We start from the raw sequence: 25,961 nt of genomic DNA on the forward strand, positions 1-25,961 counted from the left end.
TTGTATCAAGAAAATATTGACAGTCAAATTAGCATGTTCATGTTATTCGAATTTATTTGATAATTCGTAAAAAGTAGCTTTACAGGCAGGTGTCTGTAAAGGTCAAGGTTGCTGAAATGGCTTTCTTACAAGTAGGCGGAAATCATACTATATATCTTAATTTTCAATAAATCTACGACTGTTTGATTTCACATTTTGTTTTAAATTCACTGAAATAACACTTATTTCATAAACAATCTAATAATTTTAACCAAAAAGTATAATGTCTAAAACATCTTTACAAAAAGCTCCATATTATATTTGACTGTCAAATTTATACTGAGAGATAAAGATTCGCACAAGTGACCACTCGACCCACATATAGTCATCTGAAACCGACATTATTTTACGAGAAATAACGCTTTAACTTCACAATTTCAAAAAAGTTTTGGTTTCTTTAGGTTCACAAAAAAGTCCAATATAGAATAAGATAAGACCTTAATTTGTTTTATGGATGTGGTTAGCTGTAGCCTGTATGGGCCCGTTCGGCTACCCAAAAGTTCTAGCTGTATGTGAGTCATACGCTAGCCATGACACACTGTAATGGCTAGCTGGCAGTTTCAAAATTTTATAAAAGTTGATTATGCATATGATAGTTTGTGTCTTTAAACGAGGATTTTAATAAAGAACCCGCATTTGTCCTCGTATGTTTACTTAGGTTATATTTGTGATTAAATAATAATTTAAGTTTTAAGTTATATTTATAACCACATTGTTTTTATGCTTATGATTTGTTGTTTTATTTTTATTTTTAATAAAGATGGATTATTAAATCATTTTTTGTTAATATAGCGCATGGAATAGATAATTATAATGACCAAAGAAGCTTCTTTCATAACGGCATGATTTGAGCGGAATTATAAATTAATAGAACATTGAAAAAGAAAAAAACAGTGATAAACAATTTTTTTTAAACAGTATGAGCAAATTATAGCAATTGTATGATTGTATTTTAAATAGATAATTATCAAACATATAAGCACAATTTGAATTAAAGCCTATAAAGGAACTGACTATAGAATTCTAGAATGCGTTTCACGGAACATGCAAACTTTCCTTTATGATGGACAAACTTCTACTATCGGTAATTGACGCAATTATCAGAGCCCAACAACACTTATTTTCGGTGCTTTTTTCATTTTAAAGATGTTGAAAATTAAACTCACTAAAACAATATTACGATAATTCTGTAATCAATTTCATTTGATGTTATTCAACTGCAACTAAACGCTCTTTTTTTTCTTGCCATCTGGTGATGACAATGATCGACTTTCTTTACTGTAGCTAACATTGCAATTTATCTCTGAAAAGTAAACATACGACGACAATTTCTGTTTCTTTGTTAAAATCCTCATTTAAACATAAAATAACATATGCATTTACGACTTTCATACAATATTAAAAGGTGCATACAGCTAGACAATACAGTGTGTCCTGGCTAGCCATACATGACTCAGGTGCGGCTAGAACTTTTGGCTAGCCGTATGGGCCCGTATGACTAGCCACTTCCTTGTTTCATTAAGGTCATTGTTATTCAACATTAATCAAACTTTTAAATCAATTTACCATGAACCTTGCAATATTATTGTGTGAATTGTTTTCTTTTTTTAGCTGAGGAAATTTAATTTCTTTGACAAGGAGACTGTAAAAGATCCAGAGACTTCCCAGATATTTGACGGTCTTAAGGTTTGTCTTAAACATTACAAAAATTGAATTGTTTATTATGAAAATCTATACATTTTAGACAGTCATAGTAGATAGAGATTTTTTTTCTGCATAGACTTTGCATATTTATTTAAGAGTTGTTTAAAAACTTTATATATTTGCCTTTATCATTTTTGTTACCATTTTGTTTCATAGAAAAAACTGTGATAACAAAGCATAAAAGTATTAAAGCTGGCCAGTCTGTCAAAGTGCATTGACCAAAAGCTTTATACTTTGTACATGTATGTAGAAGTACCTTAATGATTTCTACCTGCCACTACAATTTTCAGATCAAAAGGTGAAAGGTCAAGATCAATGGGAACAGATTTTAACAAAACATAAATCTGGCCATTCAGTCAAAGTAAATTGACCTAGGAAGTTCAAACTTTGTATGTAGATGTATCTTGTCCGCCACACCCATTTTCAGTCAAAGGTTAATGTGACTGACATGTTTAAAGTTTCACTTTTCTTATGTAGAACCTATTTAGCATTGACAAAAGTAGAGTGCACAGCTCTTCAAACGACCTTTGTTTTTATTGCAACAAAATAATTTAATAAAATTCCATTAATATCTATTCTATGAACAGTCCTGTAGTCATATAATTATATAGATGGCAGATGATTATTTACTTTTTATATAAGGATAACCCTATTAAGTTTTTCTGCTATTTTCAGGATCTAAATATATCAGCATGTGTAAGTGGAAGAGGTCAGCTGATCATTGGTGATTTTGAGGGTTCTATCTACATGTTGTCAAGGGAACTAAAAATCACATCATTTACAGCATATAACATCAGGGTATCTCATCTGTTTCAGATGAAACAAAGCAACCTCTTGATATCTATTGGTGTAAGTTTTATGATTATGGATAGATAGAACTACAATGTATTAAGATTTATATGATAGATCATAAAAAAATGTAAGAAAGCTAGGTAATTGGCATATTTGAGAATATTTATTTCAAAAACCAATTATGTACAAACATATTATAAATGTAGGCCATTTTATCTACATGTATATCTGTTATAGTTATTACCAGTAAGCAGAGGCTTTTTCATGGCCAAAACATATGAGCTGCGTCACAACAAAAAACATAGTGCGTTTGTGACAAGCATGGATCCAGACCAGCCTGCTCATCCGCGCAGTCTGTTCAGGATCCATACTTTTCGCTAACCAACCCTATTAAGTAGATAAATTAAGTAGATAAACTGATAGCGAACAGCATGGATCCTGATCAGACTGCGCGGCTCATATGTTGTTTTTTTCTTCCAATTGAGAAGCATCAGATTTCAAAATTTCAGTCAACAATAATGTTGTTCTCATTCAAAAGGAAAGCCCTTGAAATTACTTGTAAAGAAAATAATGTAACAAAGTTATAGCAATAAAAGCTGTTCATTAAGTGTTCCAATTGTTTCTATTAGTTAAAAAGATGTCTGATTTAGACATTTCACAATGTTTTTTTTCCTAATTCGCAATCTCAAATGAGATTGAGAAATTAGGAATTTTAAGCAATTGAGTAAAGGTCCCTTGAATTGTTAGGAAAAACTGTCTGCATTAGTAGAAAAATTGAACTATTAACTAGCCTTTTGAGAGTATAAATTTATTTTTGGTTACAAAACTTGTAACTTTTATTACAGGAGGATGAACAAGGTACAAACCCATTAATTAAAGTCTGGAATCTAGAAAAGGTAAAGATTGCATTACTTATATCATGTTGTATTAATGTTGTAAACTTATCTTCTTGAATTTGTAATTTAACAGGATTTTAATCTCTTGTGAGACTGCACAGATAGCAGACTGGTCTGTTTTTATGCTGTTTTCACAGGTGATATCATTGATGAAATGAAATAGTGAATTTTGAATATAATTAAGTAAAATGTACCTTGTAATAGGGAATCTTGTAGAGTTGTGTTTATTCCTAAAAGTAAACAATGTTGAGTATATAACTGAAACATGATTTAGGACACAAAAAGTAATATGTATTTTTTATTAATATAGGTTTCCATGCAAACAAAATGTAATGGGTATTTTTGTTTACAGGTTTTTGTTTATTTTATATTCCAAAAGATATAGCTGTATTTATGTTTGATTACACATACTTTGTTGAATTTTGTATATTTGGATATATTTGAGCAGCTAGAAAAAGGTGTCCCATTTGTTACTAGAATCTGCCGAGCAATACCAGCCAACAAACCAACCCCGGTCACATGTTTCACTGTCCATGAAAATCTCAACTGGATGGCAGTAGGATTTGAAAATGGTAGTGTGGTATTGTTTAAAGGTGATGTCAAATCTGATAGGTTAGTTGTGTTTTTGATTTGTGTAAGATAAATTGTTTGTAAACTTTCACATAAAACAGATTTTTTTTTTATGTAACAGTTATTTCTTGTGGTATTTCAGTCAATGAATTAATTTTTTAAGTAAGTCAAGGTGGGGTTTGTATAAATTTGTTTCTGGGGAAAAAATTGGCCTACTTTTGTGGTTCTTCTTAGACCTATGATAAAGTGTATGTTTTTAAGTTTAAATAACAGCATAAAAACAATATTGTTTTAATGTTATTTCATGTAACAGTTTAAAAGATATTTTATTACATTTTCTGTTTTGCATATGAGCATATACTTGATTCTTACGCATTCTTACCACACAGGATATTCACTTTAGATTAAGAAATATAGTTACTTATCTTTGTGAAAATAGAATAAAATAATGATTATTTTAAAACATAATTAATAACTGTATAACATAATTATGGTAATTATTAAGTTTACAGAGCTATATTTGAAGACATTATTTTCAGGCACAGTAAACAGACGGTGATATATGAAAATCCTAAACCAATTACTGGATTGTCTTTCAAAACTTCGGGAAAGAATGTAATACTGTTTGTAGTTACAGAGTCGGTGATATTGTCTATTAATGTTACAGCTAAAGATACAGCTAAAGATAGAAATGTGGTGAGTGATATACATGTATCATTTATGTTCTACTTTAATAGATTGAAATTGTTAAACTGTATATAATTATAAAAAAACATGCATGCACCAATCTAATAAAAAGCATATTGTACTTTCCTTCAAATATTAGTGCTATTTAAGACTGTTCCTTTTGGAATAAATGTTTATTTTATTAAATCTCTTTGGTAGATTTTTTGTTATCATATTGTTTAATGTTCAATTTATAGTCATCAATATTAGAGCAGAAATTATTATGAGGAAATATCACTTAAATCATATATTTCAGAATACATTGGATGAGATAGGATGTAAACTAGGATGTTCAGTAATGAGTGATGTTAGTCAAGATAATCACTTTGTCATTGGTCGGGATGACGTAAGTATTCTCCTTGTCAATCCTACATGCATGTACTTGTTAAAAAAATGAATATTGATGCTTGCTTCAAACAAATTGTTAGGTTTTACACAGATTTCTTATTAGTTTGATTGTGTTTTAATATTATAGACACACTCTTGAATCAATTTCTAGAACCAACCTGTACTGAGAAATGATTGTTAAGTTTCTTGCTCAAGGAAACAATGGCTTGCCCCAGATGGAGTTTGATAAATAGTCAAATGCATTAAGCACTTGGCCAAGCCAATACAATTATTTGCTCCATGTTTATGATTTTAAAACCAACTCTTTATTTAATTGTCAAATCTATGTATTTGTCAACTTTATGTATTTGTGACCATTATTTGTGAACATTTTACTTATTTGTGATCTTTATTATAATGGAAATATTGACACTTTATTTCTTTATAACATATTTGAACTAACAAGAACGTCTTTATAATTGTAGGTACATATATATTGATATGTGTGTTTGATACATGTATTTGACTGAAAAACTGTCATTTGATGGCAAACAGTCATAAAGAGTCAAAAATGTTCTGCTATAAACCTTACATGGTATGGATGCACTATCTTAATGACAGTAATATTGTTTATATTTTCAGGCATTATACTTTTACCAGCCAGATGGTAAAGGACCTTGCCTGGCGTTTGAAGGGGAAAAGTTTCAGCTTCATTGGTTTAGAGGCTACCTTGTCATTGTAGGCAAAGAAAGTAAATCATTCCCAAAAGTGCCAATGATGTATGTTTACCAGTTACAATATTGTATAGATTTACATTCTGTTCTCAATGGGGAAAGAATAAGTTAAATATTCATATTATAAATCAAAGCCATGTGCAGAAAACATTATTTGCCCTTATTTGTTGATGAGCTAAATACATACAAATTTAGTTTTCTATATCTTCCTTTAAGGTTTTAAATTCCACAGACACAAAGAAAAACATATCTTATCTTCCCAATCATTCTAGAGGAAGACCAATGTCTCCATATTTGCTTCATTTTAGACACAAGTTAGAATTAAATGTTTTGAAATAGTGAAATTATTTCACACTGATATGATCAGTTAGCAAGTTTAGTCACTCAGGAATGTGTTTGAAACAACATGTATCCAGATGTCAACTTTGCGACTTAATTTGGAACTTAATTTGAAAGAGAAGGGATGTTTGTTTTTGTAATAATGATAATACAATAATTGTTTCATCATTTGAATTACAGACGTTCTGGTCACAATATGGACATGCATATAGTGACTGTTTATGATATACAAAACAAGTTTATTGCCTACACAGCACCATATCCAGATGTGATAGATGTTGTTAGTGAATGGGGATCCTTGTATATAATAGCTGGAGATAGGAAGGTAGGTTATATCACAAAAATTATAATTGAAATAATGTAAAATAGGGACAAGCCATGCAATGTCAGTCGATGGATGGAATAAAATACTTTCCTAGGGTTTCTTGAGTGTTAAGCTGAGTTATATCAACACTAGTAGCATTTATTTAATTTTAAAATTTCATTTAGTGTTCATAGTGTAAAGTAAGAACTTATGTTCGACTATTTTTTGTGGGAATAATAAATGATTAGAATTAGTTCTTATTAGATATGCTTTATCATTGTTCATGCAGTGCTACTTCTATAGGTTGTTATGTTTGGGGGAAAGATTGGTCCTGATTGTCAGGATACACATTTTAATAGTTTGATTTGAAAAATTGGTGGTGACCTCCTACTCATTCCTTGAATTTTCACACTTCACATTTTACATTTTATAGAAAGTGTGTTTTAAGTGCCAGAAAACTAATTCCCCTTTCCACATTTCTAAGTCTGCTTTTCTCAGGAGTATGAACTGCATTCAGCGATAGTTCTAGTATATTAAGTTTATGAATTAGGACATAATATCATAATTATTATTTTCGTTTTAAATACTTTTGTGTGAATTTGAGATTAATTAATTATTAATTAATTTATTTGATGATTTAATATTACAGGTGTATCAGTTACAAGAAAAAGATACTCAGACCAAATTGGAGATGTTGTTTAACAAGAAAAACTATACACTGGCAATCAGGTACAGTATAATACATTAAAAATCTAATCTGCTTATACCTAAGTTGATGTCTTTTTAAACTTGATCTCTTTTGAATCTGATTTATTTTACAGGGAGAACATAGATGTAAAGCTACAAGTTGCCTGTACTGTTTTAACTGTCTACCTCAATAGCTATTTGGCAAGAATAAATATTAAATATGTTCTTATCTCACAAGGTTTATTTGTTTTAAAGTTTATGAAATTGTTTTGTTATGTATCTTATTTTATTATACATGTATTTTTATGCCACCGCAGCATCTGCGATGCGGTGGCATATAGCGATTCACCTGTGTGTTTGTGTGTGTGTTTGTGTGTGTGTTATATAGATTATATAGTGAACTTAAAAAATCTTCTTGTGAAAAACCACTAGTCCAATTTCAACCAAACTTGGCAGGATTGTTCCTTGGGTGAAGGGCTTCCAAAGTTGTTCAAAGAATTTCATTCCATATAGAAATCTGGTTGCCATGGCAACCAAAAGGAATTATAAGAATAAATTAAAAAAATCTTCTTGTAAAGACCCAAAAGGCCTAGAGCTTAGATATTTTGCATAAGGCATTGTCTAGTAGACCTCTAACAAGATTGTTCAAATAATAGCCCTGGGGTCAAAATTGGCGCGGCCCGGGGGGGGGTCATTGATTTTCACTATGTACATACAGTAAAAACTTAAAATACCAACTTGTAAAAACCCAAAAGACCTAGAGCTTAGATATTTTGCATAAGGCATCATCTGGTAGACCCTTACCAAGATTGTTCAAATTATAGCCCTTGGGTCAAAATCGGCCCCGCCCCGGGGTCATTGATTTTCACTATATGTACATATAGTAAAAACTTAAAACACCTTCTTGTAAAGACCCAAAAGGTCTAGAGCTTAGATATTTTGCATAAGGCATTGTCTGGTAGACCTCTACCCAGATTGTGTAATTATAGCCCTGGGGTCAAAATCAGCCATGCCCCAGGGGTCATTGGTTTTCCTTATATGTATATAGTAAAAACTAAAAAAAATTCTTCTAGCAATTGACAAATGCTACAGGTTAGATATTTTGCATGAAACATTGTGTTGTAAACCTCTAGCAAGATTGTTCAAACTATAGTCCTGGGGTCAAAATTGCCCCCGCCCTGGGGGTCATTGATTACAATATATACATATAGTAAAAAATAAAAAAAATCTTATTGTCTGAAGGTACAAGGCTTAGAGCTTTAAAGTTTAATATTTGTTAAATAATATCATCTAAAGGTACTCTACCAAAGTTGTTCAAATGTTGCCTCTTGTCTTCTCTAAATTTACAAAGGATAGAGTTAAGATATTTTGCATGAAACATTTGTGTAGTGGACCTCTAGCAAGATTGTTCAAATTATAGCCCTGGGGTCAAAATTGGTTCCGCCCCGGGGGTCATTGATTTTCATTATGTACATATAGTGAAAAAAAAAATTTTGTCTGAAGGTTCAAGGCATAGAGCTTTGATGTTTGATATATAATATCATCTATAGGTCCTCTACCAAAGTTGTTCAAATGTCAAAAATTGGCCCTGCCCGGGGGCAGTGATTCTCATTATGTTCACGTAGTAAAAACAGAAAATAAAACAAATGTTTTCTGAATGGGAGAAAGCTATAGCTTAGATACAATGTATTTGACTTGAAATGTTGTTTGGTGGACCTGTATCAAGATTGTTATTAAACCCTTGGGTCAAAATTATGCCTTGCCCAAGAGGACAGTGACCTACTTTCTTGTCCTTTGATGTACAGCAATGACATTTTGACCATGTGCACAGTTTTAGTTGTAAAATTGAACTTTGACCTAGATTTTGATGATGTGACCTACTTTCTTGTCCTTTGATGTACAGCTATGAAATTTGAAACATGCGGTGGCATAGCATTTTTCTCAAATGCAATCTTGTTTATCTCTATTTAGGTACCTTTATGGTTGAGTGGTTAAGGTTGCTGATTTCAAATCAGTTGCCTTTCACCGCTGTAGCCTCAAAACCCATCAGGGCCTTAGGATCCTGACATATTTATAAAGCTATTCAGCTACCTTATGGGAGGCCGATTGTTCTAGTAATGTGCCAGCCCTTGCCTCAAATAATCCAGAAAGAGGCACATAAAGTTATCCTTTACCTAAAAAGCTTGAAAGTCATCATATGTCTTGTACAATGTCAGTGTATCATTAAACCCAAATATTTAATTATTATCTCTATTGTGTTTTGTAGTTTAGCAAAGAGTCAGCAATATGATCAGGATGGACTGATAGATATATTCACACAGTATGGTGACCATCTATACAAGAAGGGCGATCATGACGGGGCTATTGATCAATATATCAAAACCATTGGCAAACTAGAAGCTTCATATGTAATCAGAAAGGTTTGTGATTTTAATCTGTGTTATTTTGTACATCTTAACATGTTCAAATGTCTAATAGCGTAAATTTGAGATTTTATTATACATTATTCATGCATGTTTTTTGCATAATGTTTGAACTTGGAAGTCACTGTTCAAGACCAATAACTCCTGCATGATTTTCAACTGAATAATGGCCCTTTGTAGAACTTAATTCCTCGTTAAAGTTTTGCTTACTTGAATTTTTTTACATGTCTTAAAGATCATAATTGGAGGTCGCTTTATAAAGCCCTTATGTCTTTACTTGGATTTTGACTGAAATATGGCTCGTTGTGAAGGTAGAAATTCCAAGTTAAAGAAAATTTATAGTTAAATTTTGCATGAAAGATCAAACTTCACAACTACTGAAGTTACTCACTTGAAGCTTTACACTTGTCTTTGTTGTGATAACTGAAGTTTCATTCCAAACCCTAAACTCATGCAAGGATTTTTACCGTACTAAATTAAAGCAGTTTTGAATTTAGAACATTTCTTGATAAAGTTCTGTGTGCAAGTTCAATCTTCAAAACTACTGAAGGTATTCATTTTAAGCCTCATAAGTCTTTATGATCAAAACTAGAGGCCAGTTTGCAAGACGCATAACATTGGCTTGTACATGTATTTTAAATGAAATCTCCAGTTAGTTAATTTCTATATTATCCTCTCTCTTGTTTCACTGTTTAGCACATTGAATAGCTGAGCATACTACTGACAGCTCTTGTTATATTCTATGCTGTTTTTTATGCCCCCACAGAGTGGGAGCATATAGCGTTGCACTTGTCCGTCCGTCCATCCGTCCGTCACACCGTACGTCTGTCCGTCCGTCCGTCTGTCCGTACGTCCCGAAATCTTGTGAACGCAACTCCTCTTAAACCGGATGGCAGATTTTGCTTAAACTTTCAGGGATGAACAACCTTAATGTGTAGATGGTAGTAAAGGAAGGAATTTTCACTGCGACCAAATTTAACAGAATTATGGCCCTTTGTTGATTTTTTCACAATATACTATGTAGAAATTTTGTGAACGCAACTCCTCTTAAACCAGATGGCAGATTTTGCTTAAACTTCTAGGGATGAACAACCTTAATGTGTAGATGGTAGTAAAGGAAGGAATTTTTGCTGCGACCAAATTTAACAGAATTATGGTCCTTTGTTGATTTTTTCACTATATACCATTTAGAAATTTTGTGAACGCAACTCCTCTTAAACCAGATGGCAGATTTTGGTTAAACTTTCAGGGATGAACAACCTTAAAGTGTAAATGGTAGTAAAGGAAGGAATTTTTGCTGCGACCAAATTTAACAGAGTTATGGCCCTTAGTTGATTTTTTCACTATATACCATATAGAAATTTTGTGAACGCAACTCCTCTTAAACCGGATGGTAGATTTTGCTTAAACTAACAGGGATTAACAACCTTAATGTGTAGATGGTAGTAAAGGAAGGAATTTTTGCTGCAACCATATTTAAAAGAATTATGGCCCTTTGTTGATTTTTTCACTATATACCATATATATGTTGTCAGTGGGGGCATCCGTGTCCTTTGGACTCAGTTCTAGTTTATTTATTATTTTAAAGGTATGTATAATAAATGAATAACTAAACCTAGTATTGTTTAAATGTTTTACAACAATACTAAAAATATTTAGATTACTTTGATATAAACATGTAAGTTTTGATTTATTAAAGTAGGAGTGTTTACTTGGTTAATTTATTTAAAATTATGTTCTTGAATTTATGTTTTCAGTTTCTAGATGCTCAAAGGATTCACAACTTAACAAAATACCTACAAGCATTGCATACAGCAAGAATGGCCACAGAGGAGCATACTACACTGCTTCTTAATTGTTACACTAAACTCAAAGATGTCTCAAAACTTGATGAATTTATCATGGTAAATAAAAACATAGTACAGTAAAATTTAATTTAGTATAATGTATCCCTCTTAACATAGTGCTTATAAAGATGCTGTTTTGGCAGTCCTGACTCTTGTTTACAAATAAGTTGCCTCTCTGATCAGGATATAACAATATAAATTTGGTGTTCCCCTGAATATTGTTATAAGCCAAATTTACTGTATTTCTGTTTGTATGTTCTATGTAGAGAGCATGTAGCATGTTCGATTTACATAAGAAAAAACTAATACTTGGAAATTTTGTCACATGCAATATATTTTTATTACCTTATTAATTCCCTTTAAAAAAAAACTTGGTTTGGTCATTGTCCAAATGCTCTGGACACTGGAATCGTATCCTAACAAACCGTCAAAAATATTAAGAGGATATTTTTTGTTTGAGTGAAATATGGAATATATTTTCACGAAACATGATAAAATGCCACATATTTTCAAGAGCCGGGAAATGGTTACGAATCTCCTTGCTTGAGCTACGCAACTGCAATTGTACAGCACGCTGTAATATATAATTTATTGATGCGTCTTGTTTTGCACACGATATTTGGCTCTACATTGTGACGTCAAGTAAACAATTTTTAAACGTCTGTACAGCGTTAATAACTGAATTAAAGATATTGGTGTTCGGATTTATTTTCTTAGATAGACCATTTTCTATCATTCTAGATAGTTTTCAAAACAAAATTCAACAAAAAGTTGTTTTGTATTTATCAGATTTTTCAAACAAAATGGCAAGAGTTTTGACTCTGCCCACTTTCATATTTATACTTCACATTTATTTTTAAAAAATATGAAATATATTTGACTGATATAGCACTATATTTCATGGGTAAAATTAAATAATATGTAATATTTGCTACAAACATATGTAGAACTGTAATGTATTTGTGGTCTTGCATAGTGATTGATTAACAACAGAGTTATTAAAATCTGTTAATGATACATCAATTCATACACTGTTAGAGATTGTTAAAGAAATTAAAGGGCCCATATGTTTACTTATTAAATGAATTAGAAGTTTTCAGCAAAGACATAATTACATGTACATTATTGTGTCTTATATATTTTTGGAAAAATAATGTCTCTTAACATGATGGGAAGTAACTAACTGGAGTTGTTTTGATTATAGACAAAGGATCGTGAGGTAGATTTTAATGTGGAGACAGCTATCAAGGTGTGTAGACAAGCAGGCTATTATAAACATGCTTTATTCCTGGCCAATAAGCATCAGCTACATGAGTGGTACCTTAAAATACAACTTGATGACATCAAAGATTACCAAAAAGCTCTCGAGTATATCGGAAAATTGGAATTTGCTGAGGTAATAATTAAAATATTTATATATTTTTTTTTTCTAAAAATGACTTTAAAACATGTAGCTTCTAATTCCCAAACATTTTTAAGTTAAGTTTACATATGAAGGAAAGGACTGTTTTGTTGGGCACAGTGTTTAACAAAGGTAGGTTTGTACATGTATGAAAGGCATTTTGTGTTACTGAAAAAAAGTGCTGGTTATTTTTGAGTTTTTTATGTGTCAAAGATATATCCATTTAATAAGAAATATATTTCTTGCATATCAGACTGGTGTTTCTGTTAGTTTTACCCATGCTGGAAATTTAAGAATGAAATTGTGTGTCTAGTATGACATCATTATGAATGAAAGTTTCACACACTATTGTAAGAAAATAGGAACAGATGAAATTAGAAAATTGTTTTATTGAGGTATAGGATATAAAATATGAGAGAATACTGTAGAATATTCAAGAAAAAAATATCAGACATAAGTATGCGCTTCAATCAGAATATCTGTCCCTCGGAAACCAAACCAATGGGCAAGTCCCCTCAGGACGGATGTTATTCCGATCGGAACAGCAACTTATGACCGATATTATTAATCAAAATATGAATAGGATTAGATATGTTTGAACAAAAATAACAATATGAGCCGCGTCACGACAAAACCAACATAATGGGTTTGCGACCAGCATTGATCCTCGCAGTCTGATCAGGATCCATGCTGTTCGCTATCATTTTCTCTACTTGTAATAGAGTTGGTAAGCAAACAGCATGGATCCTGATCAGACTGCACGGTCGCAAACCCATTATGTTGGTTTTGTCGTGACGCGGCTCATATATCTTATGTGATTGCCAACTACTGGTATATAGTTTATAATAGGCTGAAAGAACTTTTTGTTTCACTGAATATTTAATTTTGACAATAGGCAGAGGAGAATTTAAAGAAGTATGGTAAGATGTTTATGGCTGAGAGACCACAGGAAACTACAGAATTGTTGAAGAGACTGTGTACAGACTATAAACCCACTGACAGTTAGTAAAACTTTATATAATTGTGTAAAATTATATTGTTTCTTTTTAAGATGTCAAAATTCCTTAACTTTTAATGTAATAAAAAATATTCAAGGTTTGAATTTTTACAAATTATTTAGATTATTAGAGTTGCCACTCATAAGTGTACAGACATAAACGAAGAAATTAAAACGCATGTAAACTTGGATATTTAGACACATCATAATGAGAACAAATTTAATATAAACTTGACACTAGATCAATTATTGTTTGAATATTTCAGGACCCCTTGTGGAGGCAGTTGAACTAGAAGGTAATCATCATTCTTTAATCATTACTGTAGCCAACAATTATTTTAAGCAAGTGCACTTGCTTTTAGATAAGTTGTTCATAAGTAATACTTCAAAATAAATGATAGCATATGTACAAATTTAAATTTGTCCAGAGTATTGCTGTATATTCAAAACATTACCTCTACATTACAAGCTGCTGTATAAATACTCAAATACAAAAGGAATGACCGGAACTATTTGTTAAAGTATGGTTCTTCCTTGTAAATGCGAGACATCATTTTAATGCTTGCCGAATCAATACTCTCCTAACCTCAACCCTATTATTTATTAAATTAACTATTCCTGCTTTAAATTTTAAACAGTTAGTTTTTAGCACAATTCATATTATGTAATAGGGAAAGCTATCCTGCTCACACCACCATTATAATTATGTTTTTCCATGAATCTCATGCCCCATTTTTTCAATCATAGTTAATGTTTTATTTCATCATTATTATTTCAAGTAGTAATTATAGTTAAGGATGCTATCTGTCACAGACAGCTTATGTGCAAATAAGGAAATTGAGTTGTCAGAGTTTAGTAAGATCAGAGGATCAGGTATGCTGATGCTTGTTCTATATAGGTGGCTTAAACTTGCCATCATTAATTCTAGCTTTTAGATTCTACTACTTGATATGTCTACATTTCAGGAAGCCGGTCACCAGGTGAAGTGTGCAGGGCACCGGCAGAGCAGTTTATTCATATATTTGTGAATAACTCGGCTAAACTTATTGAGTTTTTAGAACATATGATCTCTGTAAGTTAAATGATCATGTTCTCATATTGTATATGCATTAAGTTAACATAGATGTTCACACTTTCCAGATATATGGTAAATTTTATAAGATTTGTTTTGAATTATGTTTCAGACTTATATAATGGGAAAAAAATCTATAGTGACTTAATGATTTTTGGAATACAATACCAAATATCTATAAATGTAAATGCTTCTGAAATGATAAAATACATCTATTTGGTAAGAAATATCTGCAAAACATAAAAATGCATTTGTAAATCATATAAAATCTTCCTTTCTTGTGTATTTCTACATTATCCAGGCTCTTGTTTAACTTTAAGCAATGAGAATAGTTGAGAACCTGTTCCTGCTGACAGTTCTTGTTTCTATCTCATATATTACGTTAAGCAAGTGAAGTTATGTTTCTATTCAGTGCCTACACTTCCTCACAAATAAATGTGAACCTAACATGTAAAATAAACCACAATCTGGTATTTTGATAAATTGAACTTTATTGTAAAGACATACAAAATGTATATCAATTTTATATTGTGATATAACATTAACTATACAAATATATCTTATAGATGTTTATATTATCATAGTTTGTTCTCTGTCAGTTATATGTAGTGTTAATGGAGATGTTCTGTTATTTTGAATGTTCTTGTTGATTTTTGCAAATAACTATTGGTGTAATGTTTGCGATTTAAAATTATTGTTACTGTAAAATTCTGTAATTGTTTATATTTCAGGTGTATAGAAATTCACCAAGTCTACTTTACAACACACTAATAGAACTTTACTTACATGAAAACAAACAGGTAATGTTTATACATCTACAAAACAAGCATAGGCTAATTTTATTTTAATATTGTTCATAAAATTTTAAAAAAATTTTATTTAACAATATAATTTGTATGTTAAACTTGGATTAATATAGCACTATATATGAGCTGTGTCATGACAAAACCAACATAATGGGTTTGCAACCAGCATGGATCCAGACCAGCCTGCGCATCCGCGCAGTCTGATCAGGATCCATGCTGTTCGCTTACAAACTCTATAACAAGTAGAGAAACTGATAGCGAACAGCATGGATCCTGATCAGACTGCGCGGATGCGCAGGCTGGTCTGGATCCATGCTGGTCGCAAACACACTGTTGCTTTTGTCATGACACGGCTCATATGGTGATTGTCTATGTATGAGCTTCTGCTCATTGTTAAGATATTTACAAGAATATTAAACAGGTAAGGATGGGTCAGCTGTCCATCTATTTTACAGAAAGTTATTTGTTTTTATCCTGGTGCCTGTTTATGTCTGAAAACAAAAGTTCTGATTTTTCATTGAAAGATTAAAATGGACATTTATACATGTTGATTTATCTTTTATCAGAATATATATTTTAGTGTATATGTATACTGACTAGGTTATGTTAAAACATTGGTATCCACTTATTGTACATGCAAAATGCATAACCCTGAGAAATGCTCAAGTTTGTAACAATAACTAATTGAAGTGTATCTTTTATTGAATATTTTATTGTATATCTGATTGTAACTGGCTTAAAATAATCAGATTTGAATATTTTGGTATTTATAATTGAGCCGCATCATGACAAAACCAACATAGTGGGTTTGTGACCAGCATGGATCCAGACCAGACCAGCCTCCGCGCAGTCTGATCAGGATCCATGCTGTTCGCTTACAGACCCTATAACAAGTATAGAAACTGATAGCGAACAGCATGGATCCTGATCAGACTGCGCGGATGTGCAGGCTGGTCTGGATCCATGCTGGCCGCAAACCCATTATGTTGGTTTTGTCGTGACGCAGCTCATATTGTGTTGCAGGCAAATGAGAAGAAGATTCTAGACATTCTGAAAAATCCAGAGGTAAATTTTGTTCATTTATAGTTGTAGGCCCTATGCTAATAACAAGCATGTTCAGTCTGAACATTTGTCCCATCTTAACAGACTACACTGTTGCCTGTATACAATATTTTAATTAGGAAATCCATCTTGATATGTATATAAAAATCTGAATGCTGAAATAAACCTGAGACTGAAAATCATTAGATATACTGTATATATATGTATAGAAAGGTTAAGTTTGATGTATGTATCTCAAATTGTAGGGAGATACGCCTTTTAATGGCATGAACTAAAATTGTCAGTAAAAACTTTATTTTAGATACAATTGTCATAATATGCATGACTAAAGTTTCCTTTGGGGTTTGCAGAAAAGTCTCCAGTGCAAAATACTTTATGTTCCTTACTTTAGGATGATAAAAATATTTTTAATTTTTAAAAATGAAATGAGCTGTAATGTCTATCATTAACTGTCCAATGTATATACATGTGTATATGTATATATAACATGTATAAAATTTATACAGAATATTTGCTCCATTGTATTTTTATATGCTATATTATATATGATATATTTTCTGTTACATTACAGGCAAATTATGATTTGGACCAAGCATTAGTACTGTGTCAGATGAACAACTTTAAGGCTGGAATTCTCTGCTTGTATGAAAAAGCAAGACTGTAAGTAAATACCTTGTATAAAAACATTAATTAACCATATACTTAATATATGTAGCTTTTTATCATTAGGAAATGGGTGAAATTGGCAAAATATGCAAAATTCCTAAACCATCTATCATAACTTTCATTTTTACTCAATATCAGCTTCCCCCTTGTGGTTGAGGGGTTGCCTTTAATGCTTGAGGCATGAAGATTGCAGCGACCATTTATCCCTGTGTGATTGTAAGAGGTGACTAAATAGGATCGAATTAATGGACTCTATGCATCTCTAAGCTGAAGTAGGTGAGAGGGTTTTGACCCCCTGGTGCTGCTAAGATTGTAACGCCCGAGGTTAGTCAAAATCATCTTTCCTGTTTCTGCGCCATATAACCTAAATTGTGATGGTGCACTGTAAATACAAAAAAAAACCAATCCATATCAACTTTGATTCATGAAGAAAAAAATTTATGTCTATGGTAAAATATACACTTACTCATTAAGAATTTAAATTTATGTTTACATATTTAAAGAAACATGACTATAGTCTAGAAATTCTTTCACAAACTATGGAAAGTCATTCTGTGAGATTTTAAATTTGTTTTAATACATTTCAGGTACCAGCAAATTCTAAGATACCATATGGATTGTGATGCCCATGATCTTGTCATACAAACTTGCAAGACTTACGGGTGAGAATTCAGTTTTGTGTCATTGAAATTTTACAGATTTTATGAATGAAAACATGATACTTTGACCTATCTATTTTATGCTAACCAGTGAAATACCTACATACAGTATATCACGCACAGTGCCGATGACATAGCCCTGCTGAGTATTTTTGGCATACATTTTAATCTTTATGATTCCTTAAATTTGTACATTTACATGAAAGTTAATCGTTGTGCTTTGTTCTAATGGCATATTTCTTGATTAAAATATTATATCTGTAGAGTTGTGAAAAGTTACTCTGAAATAATCACTAATGACTTGAATTATTTGTGTTTGTGCAGCATTCTAGGTAGTTTTCTATATAAACATGTATGTCTTTTTCCCACGCTTCAATAAAAAATTGCTGCTATTGTACTTACTAGTGTAAGGCATGAAATGAAAAGAAAAGGTTGTTTGATAAAATATGGTATATATCACACATCGAAGTGAGAAAATATCCACATTTTCACTTGTGTGAGGCTTTGTGAAAATATTGCATTTTTCTCACTTCGCCATGTGATATATTGCACTTTCACTCAAAACAAACAAATATCCTCTCTTTATTAGTTTGGTTATGTTTTGTATTGGATAGGTTGCAGATAAAACAGAGTTTTTGAGAGTTAAATCTGTTAAAAACTAATATTCTATATAAAAAAAACGTATGTTTGATATAAAGCACCAAGAGGTACATGTGATCTGTCCCTGCAGCAATTTTGTAGCTTTGTGTCATATAGGTTGCTGCATGTATGGTTCTAAGCAAATATAGGGAAGACATAACTCCTCAGGGATTGGAAGCAATGTTTTGTAGATTTATAAGTTACAATATTTTTTTCCAGAACACAAGACACAAATCTGTGGGTGCAGGCATTGTCATATTTTTCCAAAAAAGAGAACCTGAAAAGCCAGCTAGGAATTGTTCTTCAGCGTATCCTTATCATAGTTTATTAACTACTCATATTTGCTGTGTAGTTTATCTTTGCAGAATGGAGAGGAGCTCCTTTGCCAAGTGCAAATTATGACTCTTTACAAATTGTTTGCTTCTAAACATTGTTGTTGGGGTCTTGCTTAGGATGTTTTATTTAAATCATGTTTAATTTTTATTTGCACTGAAGTTCATATTTTATCATCTTGAAAAAATTGCATGTCCTAGTAAGTCTAAATCGCCAATACGACCACATGCATTAGGCAACATTTGTCTGTAGTGACCAATTTAAATTCCCCCCAATCATATTTCTCTAAATTTTTGATGTATGAAGCGACTTTTGCTCAACGCAACCAGCAACCCATAATTAGTAAGTTTAATGTGATCAATCTTTTCATCAAGTTTACCCTCATTGTCTTATGTGTTAATTTTTATGTGTTCGGTAATGTTAATTAAAAGAAATTCAGATTTTATTGAAGTTTCTCAGTTTAAATACTAAAAACAAGAAGTCAAGATCCTTCAGTTTCTGATATCAATTGATGATTAACCCAAGAAACCTTACCACTAAGCTTTTACACAATGATATAAATATTTGAAACATTTGTCCTTAACAGCATTTTAGATATTGATAAAATGAACTTGCTGCCACCATTGCTAGTTATTCAGACATTAGCTCACAGTTCCACGGCAACCTTGTCTGTTATCAAGAACTATGTTATACGTAAACTACAGTCAGAAAATGAACAAATTGCTGAGGATGAACGTCTTATAAAACAGTACCAGGATGATACTGAGAAAAAACGGCAACAAATTGAAGAATTAAAATCTACGTATGTCTTGTTTTTTCTTCCTCTTTTGATATTATTCAAATTTGAAAATTTCTTTAAAATAAATTTAAGAAATCAATAACCACCTAAACCATATGTGTTTAAAATATAGAATTAAGTCAGAAACATATTCATGATTTATGGATTAAAATATTGTAAAATTATTGAATAATTTTTTAGAAGAGTTAATTAATTTAGATATATTAAATTGAATGTTAAAAATACATTCATGAATTATGGATTACCATGATATATTGTAAATTTATTGAATAATTTTTTAGAAAAGTTCATTAATTTAGATAAAAATGATTTTAATGACCTGGAATAAGACTTAATAAAAACTTTGTATTTTTGTGTCGCCTTGAAAAGGTGACATATAGGGATTACTTTTGTCGGCGGTGTCGGCGGCGTCTGTGTCGGCGGCGTCGTTGTCGGCGTCGGCGTCCCCTAAAGCTTGTCCGGAGCATAACTCAGTCACTATAAGTCTGATTGACTTCAAACTTGGTATGCATGCTTCTTTCAATAACCCGAAGTGCAGTGCACAAGGACCAGTACTCTGCACTTCTTATTTTTTGAGTTATTGCCCTTTGTTAATTTTCATACTTTAATTTTGTCCAGGCCATTTCTCTTCAACTAAAAAAGCTATGGACTTGAAACTTCATAGGATGATGGATCTCATTAAGAAGAAGTGCAGTGCACAAGAACCGGTACTCTGCACTTCTTATTTTTTGAGTTATTGCCCTTTGTTAATTTTCATACTTATTTTTGTCCGAGCCATTTCTCCTAATGTATAAAAGCCATGGACTTGAAACTTCATAGGATGATAGGTCTCATTAAGAAGAAGTGCAGTGCACAAGAACAGGTACTATGCATTTCTTACTTTTTGAGTTATTGCCCTTTGTTTATTTTCTTACTTTAATTTTGTCCGGGCCATTTCTCTTCAACTAAAAAAGCTATGGACTTGAAACTTCATAGGATGATGGATCTCATTAAGAAGAAGTGCAGTGCACAAGAACCGGTACTCTGCACTTCTTATTTTTTGAGTTATTGCCCTTTGTTAATTTTCATACTTATTTTTGTCCGAGCCATTTCTCCTAATGTATAAAAGCCATGGACTTGAAACTTCATAGGATGATAGATCTCATTAAGAAGAAGTGCAGTGCATAAGAATCGGTACTCTGCATTTCTTAATTTTTGAGTTATGGCCCTTTGTTAATTTTCATACTTAATTTTTGTCCGAGCCATTTCTCCGAAAGTATAAAAGTTATGGACTTGAAACTTCATAGGATGATAGATCTCATTAAGAAAAAGTGCAATGCATAAGAACTGATACTCTGCATTTCTTATTTTTTGAGTTATTGCCCTTTGTTGATTTTCCTACTTTATTTTTGTCCTGGTCATTTCTCCTCAAGTATGAAAGCTATGGACTTCATAGGATGATAGATCTCATTAAGAAAAAGTGCAGTGCATAAGAACCGATACTCTGCATTTCTTATTTTTTGAGTTATTGCCCTTTTTTGATTTTCTTACTTTATTTTTGTCCTGGTCATTTCTCCTCAAGTATGAAAGCTATGGACTTTAAACATCATACAATGATAGATCTTATTGATAAGAAGTGCAATGCACAGAAACTGCTGCTCTGCACTTATTATTTTTTTAGTTATTGCCCTTTGTTATTTTTCATATTTCATTTTTGTCCTGGCCATTTCTCCTAAACTACATTGTTCACAAGGCGACACATCCGACTCGCGGAGTTCTAGTTTGTAAGGTTTTGTGCAACTATGAATGATTTTAATTGATGTGTTTTAATTTCATAGGGCAAAGATATTTCAGAATACAAAATGTAGTGTGTGTCATCATCCACTAGATCTTCCTACAGTACATTTCCTGTGTGAACCTCACTCCTTCCATCAACAGTAAGTTCTTTTATAAATAAAGAAGAACTTTGCAACCTTATATTTTTCTGGTCCTTCGTGTTCATTGATGCCAGCACTATTAAGTGTTGGGAATTGAGTACCGCTCAGCCCAGTGCTGGGGGGGCGTGAGGGATTTTGCACTTTTTCATTATCCCTCATGTACAGACTCAGTCAAACCGAGTCTGCAATTTTCATGTAATTTTGTTGTGATTAATGCTGCTGAGGGATCACTTTGTTTCTAGATTTTTATGCATGCAGTAGAGCTTGTGACCTTAAGCTATGTTTGCCATTTCTATAATTTTGGTCCATAAACTCTATATAAATACAGCAGAACTTTCAAACCTTAAGTTCTTTATTCATACTGTAGAACTTCGAAAACTTCTTTATACATATACATGTAGTACAACTACAAAACCTTAAGTTTTACATGCAATTAATGCATACAGTAGAACATTGAAAATCTTTATGCAAACAAACTAATTTCTAACCTTAAGTTATTATTGAATATAGTTGAACTGTGAAATCTTATAAATCTCCTTATACATAAAAGTAGATCTTCAAAACCTTTATGTGCATACAATAGAACTGTGAAACCTTCAGTCCTTTATGCAAACATTTGAACTGCAGAACCTTTTACGGTCACCAAAGTGGGCAAAAATTCTGAAAAGTATGTTTAATCCATGTTTTCTTTAATTGCAGTTGTTTTGAAAGTTATGCTGAGAGTGATACAGAATGTCCTGTATGCAGTGTAGAAAACAGGTTAATATATTACTGCCTATGTACTATTATATTTTCATATTTTTGTCAGTTGTGCAATAAGTGTACTAGGTTGATAGTAGATGTGATACCTTACTTGGCGTAAACAGTATGTGAAATGATGGTTTGTACAACAAAACATGCTTGTGTGGGTTATGTATTTAGTTAAACAACAAATAATTAAATTGTATTGATCTCCACAATTACACTTCAGATATTCTGTAGAAGTATTGTGGATAGACTTATTAAATATATGGAGAGCTGTCCTACTCGCCCTGGCTTCTGTATACAGATTTCTGGCAGTAAAATATCTTTTACTGTAGTTTGCTGATTTCTTAAGGAATCTATTTATTTATCTTTTAATTTACAGCACAGACATTTATATCGATATATTCTGTTTTCCTTTCATTTACATGGTCTTGTGCATGTTAAGTGGTGCAAAAATGTTAGGCATTTAAGTGTTTTCTTAATATTGATAAAGAAAATTATTAATGTTATAAGGGATTTTTTCATAGCATTGTCTATACTGTGATCAGTATTTAATAAATCTAACTTGCTGTCACCTCTGACAGTTCTAGTTATTTTACAATATTAAGGTTTAGAAAAATGGAAATGACCATAAGTATTATTATTTATAAAATTTTAATATTTCAGGAAAATCATGGATATGATAAGGGCGCAGGAGCATGGTAGAGATTTACACGAGACATTCCATAACCAATTGGAGAGGGCACCTGATGGTTTCTCCGTAGTTGCTGACTACTTTGGGCGAGGTGTATTTAACAAGGTATATTATTGTGGTCAGGAGGTATCAGCGTTTAACATGAAAATAATGTTTATTACATACCCATGCCAATTTTGCGACTTTGTAAAAATGATATTGCACAGCTGTGCATATATTTTGATGTGATGTCATTTGTGTTATACTGTAGAAACATAGCGTAAAGAAGCACTGTATGGTTACGTTACACCATAGGCTTGTCAATGAAAAATTATATTTAAGCACTAGAAACAGTCTTTATTTTGTGTCTGTGATAAATAGAATATTATATTCGAGTAGGTTAATTACTGAATTTATTGAAGTTGTTAAATAAAATAATATTATGCTCGCAATAGGCTTGCACAATATAATTTCTTGGAACTTGTTCAATAAATTCAGTATTGAACCTACACTCATTCAATATCTTATGTGTAATAAAAGGGAAATGCAAGTACATGTACATGTGTAGTTTTATTAAGAACAGATGAATGTTCTCCATGCGTAATCATTTATAATGATTAAAAGATTTTTTATTTTTCCCAAGTTTAATAAATAAAATAATTGATTATGCTGTTTACAAATTTATTATTTTTAAATTTTTAACCAGTCCTTTTTGGTGTGTGTTTTTTTCTGGCAGGAACTTGAAGGAATTATTTAAATAATCACATGTACAATTTAAAAGGTATTTTTAACTTTTTATCTATTTCCAGGTTACAGTTATCACAGACTCCCCGGCAAGACTTGCTAGCGTGGCAAACAAATACTCCTCGTAGCACTCTACCTGTAGATGTACATCTATCCAAATATATTGATTAAAGTAGTAACAAATTGAACAAGTGCTGGACACTAAATAACCAGACCTATTTTGAAATGTCTCAATTTTATTCAGTCAGGGTTATGGACAATTGTGCCACAAGTTTTTTATACAAAAGATACATCTAAAAAATATTCAATCCAAATTGTCAGACAATTAGATAAGTGCAATGACATGTTGTTAGTTTAAATTTGTGTTTTTAGTTTTGACAATTTAAAAACTATTTTTTTTACATTAAAATAGAATAACATGTACTACTTCATACATCTATCATATACATGTTAGATGTTTTGTTTTATAGCAAATAAAATGTTTGTGATGTGAAAGATGCATATCATGCATTTAAATTGAGTCCTTCAAAATGTCAAAAATGATTAACTTAACCAAATAATTTTATTTGCTGCATTACTTAACCTGTTCTGAATTTTAGACTGTCCAGTGAAAAAAATATTTCAGGGATTTGAAGATCAAAATAGTAAAATATCTAGCAGTTAATATATAAGGTAGATTTGTTAGATTGCTGTATGATGTAAAATAACTTAGCTTTATATGGATGACAAAGACTTTCCTATAATAGCCATTTGTATTCGAGTGTTATGTTTACACTTGTGTAATGTTTACACTCGCTGTGTACTGACATTACACCAACATATGTATCGAGTATATAAATGAGCATATAAATATATATGGGGAATATAAGAAATCACCAAGGCAACATCTGGCAACAAATATTTCTATCCTACACAGCCTCTGTTTCCACGAAGGACATTATAAACTTACATTACCAGTTGCTAGTTTGCAGCTTTAAAACCTTTGGTGCCATGTCTAGGAATGTTTTGAGCTAGGGCTGTGTTTATTTCTCTTTCTAGTTCAATAATATTGCTTGGCATTCTAGTTTTGTCAACTTTATACAGGCTATGTTATATTTGGAAGCTGTTTAATAAACACATATGTGCAATATCTAGTTAATTATGTTATATTTACAATTTTCTCTTGTAAAGAATTCTGTTGCTTTATAGTTTTTTTGTATTAAATGCAAAATCATATTCAGTATGAGTTGTTGTTGTTGATGATGATGTTGTTTGATACCCTTTTTTCATGTTCAAAAGTGACAGCACTATAGCTTATCAATTGCCAGTAGAAACAATAATTGTTTGGGCAATTCTAAATTAATCTTTGGCAATGTAAGGGAAAAATAAATTATTTTCAAGTACTTTTGAAAACAATTGAGCCGCGTCACGACAAAACCAACATAATGGGTTTGCGCCCAGCATGGATCCAGACCAGCCTGCGCATCCGCGCAGTCTGATCAGGATCCATGCTGTTTGCTTACAAAACCTATAACCAGTAGAGAAACTGATAGCGAACAGCATGGATCCTGATCAGACTGCGCGGATGCGCAGGCTGGTCTGGATCCATGCTGGTCGCAAACCCATTATGTTGGATTTGTTGTGACGCGGCTCATTTAACCGACATGAATATCTTGTAAACATATGTCACTATTTAGAATGTCAAACAAGCAAATGGATGGCATCAGTGTATTTCTTGATGAAAAGAATGTTCAATAACTGAGACTTGTTTTCTTTAACAAAATTATGATTTATGTCATCATATTACCAAGGTTTAATAAAACATCAAAAAGAAGTTCTTTGAACAATTTGTTAAAATAGGCAGCAGATAAATTTGAGAAGGTAGTGAAGGAAATTTTAGCTACTACATGATCTCCAGAAACTTTTAGCAAATAGTTGATGAAATACATTAATATATAACATGACACATTCGAAATTCTTTAAGTTACATCTCTTAAGCAAATTAAATAACCTAAATTATTAATATGTTGCAAACTTTCGAACATGGTTTGAGAAAGTAATGTGACTTTTCCTCCACATAAT

The 25,961-nt window shown here is 31.8% G+C and overlaps 1 protein-coding gene across 1 annotated transcript; it reads left to right on the forward strand.

The window, feature by feature from the left end:
* Window positions 1–65: 65 nt before the first annotated feature.
* Window positions 66–25,120, forward strand: LOC132714358 (vacuolar protein sorting-associated protein 11 homolog). Its single transcript, XM_060697221.1, has 26 exons — window positions 66–131; window positions 1,651–1,725; window positions 2,419–2,592; window positions 3,381–3,431; window positions 3,880–4,043; window positions 4,541–4,697; window positions 4,984–5,073; window positions 5,697–5,833; window positions 6,308–6,452; window positions 7,081–7,160; window positions 9,385–9,538; window positions 11,299–11,445; window positions 12,593–12,784; window positions 13,686–13,791; window positions 14,054–14,083; window positions 14,753–14,859; window positions 15,591–15,659; window positions 16,689–16,730; window positions 17,299–17,387; window positions 17,981–18,055; window positions 18,911–18,999; window positions 19,619–19,826; window positions 21,641–21,739; window positions 22,439–22,498; window positions 23,150–23,282; window positions 23,966–25,120. The coding sequence occupies exons 1-26, from the start codon at window positions 117–119 to the stop codon at window positions 24,026–24,028; spliced, it is 2,751 nt and encodes a 916-aa protein (XP_060553204.1). The 5' UTR covers window positions 66–116; the 3' UTR covers window positions 24,029–25,120.
* Window positions 25,121–25,961: the final 841 nt, after the last annotated feature.

The sequence above is a fragment of the Ruditapes philippinarum genome, unplaced genomic scaffold, assembly GCF_026571515.1.
Source record: "Ruditapes philippinarum isolate M1 unplaced genomic scaffold, ASM2657151v2 ctg3777_1_1_1_1, whole genome shotgun sequence".
Taxonomy (NCBI): Eukaryota; Metazoa; Mollusca; class Bivalvia; order Venerida; family Veneridae; genus Ruditapes; species Ruditapes philippinarum.

Bases quoted from the DNA above. Each gene is read 5' to 3' on its own strand.
- LOC132714358 (XM_060697221.1), top strand. The intron at 2,593-3,380 runs GTAAGTTTTATG...CTTTTATTACAG, and splicing joins ACCTCTTGATATCTATTGGT to GAGGATGAACAAGGTACAAA. The intron at 19,827-21,640 runs GTATGTCTTGTT...TTAATTTCATAG, and splicing joins ATTGAAGAATTAAAATCTAC to GGCAAAGATATTTCAGAATA.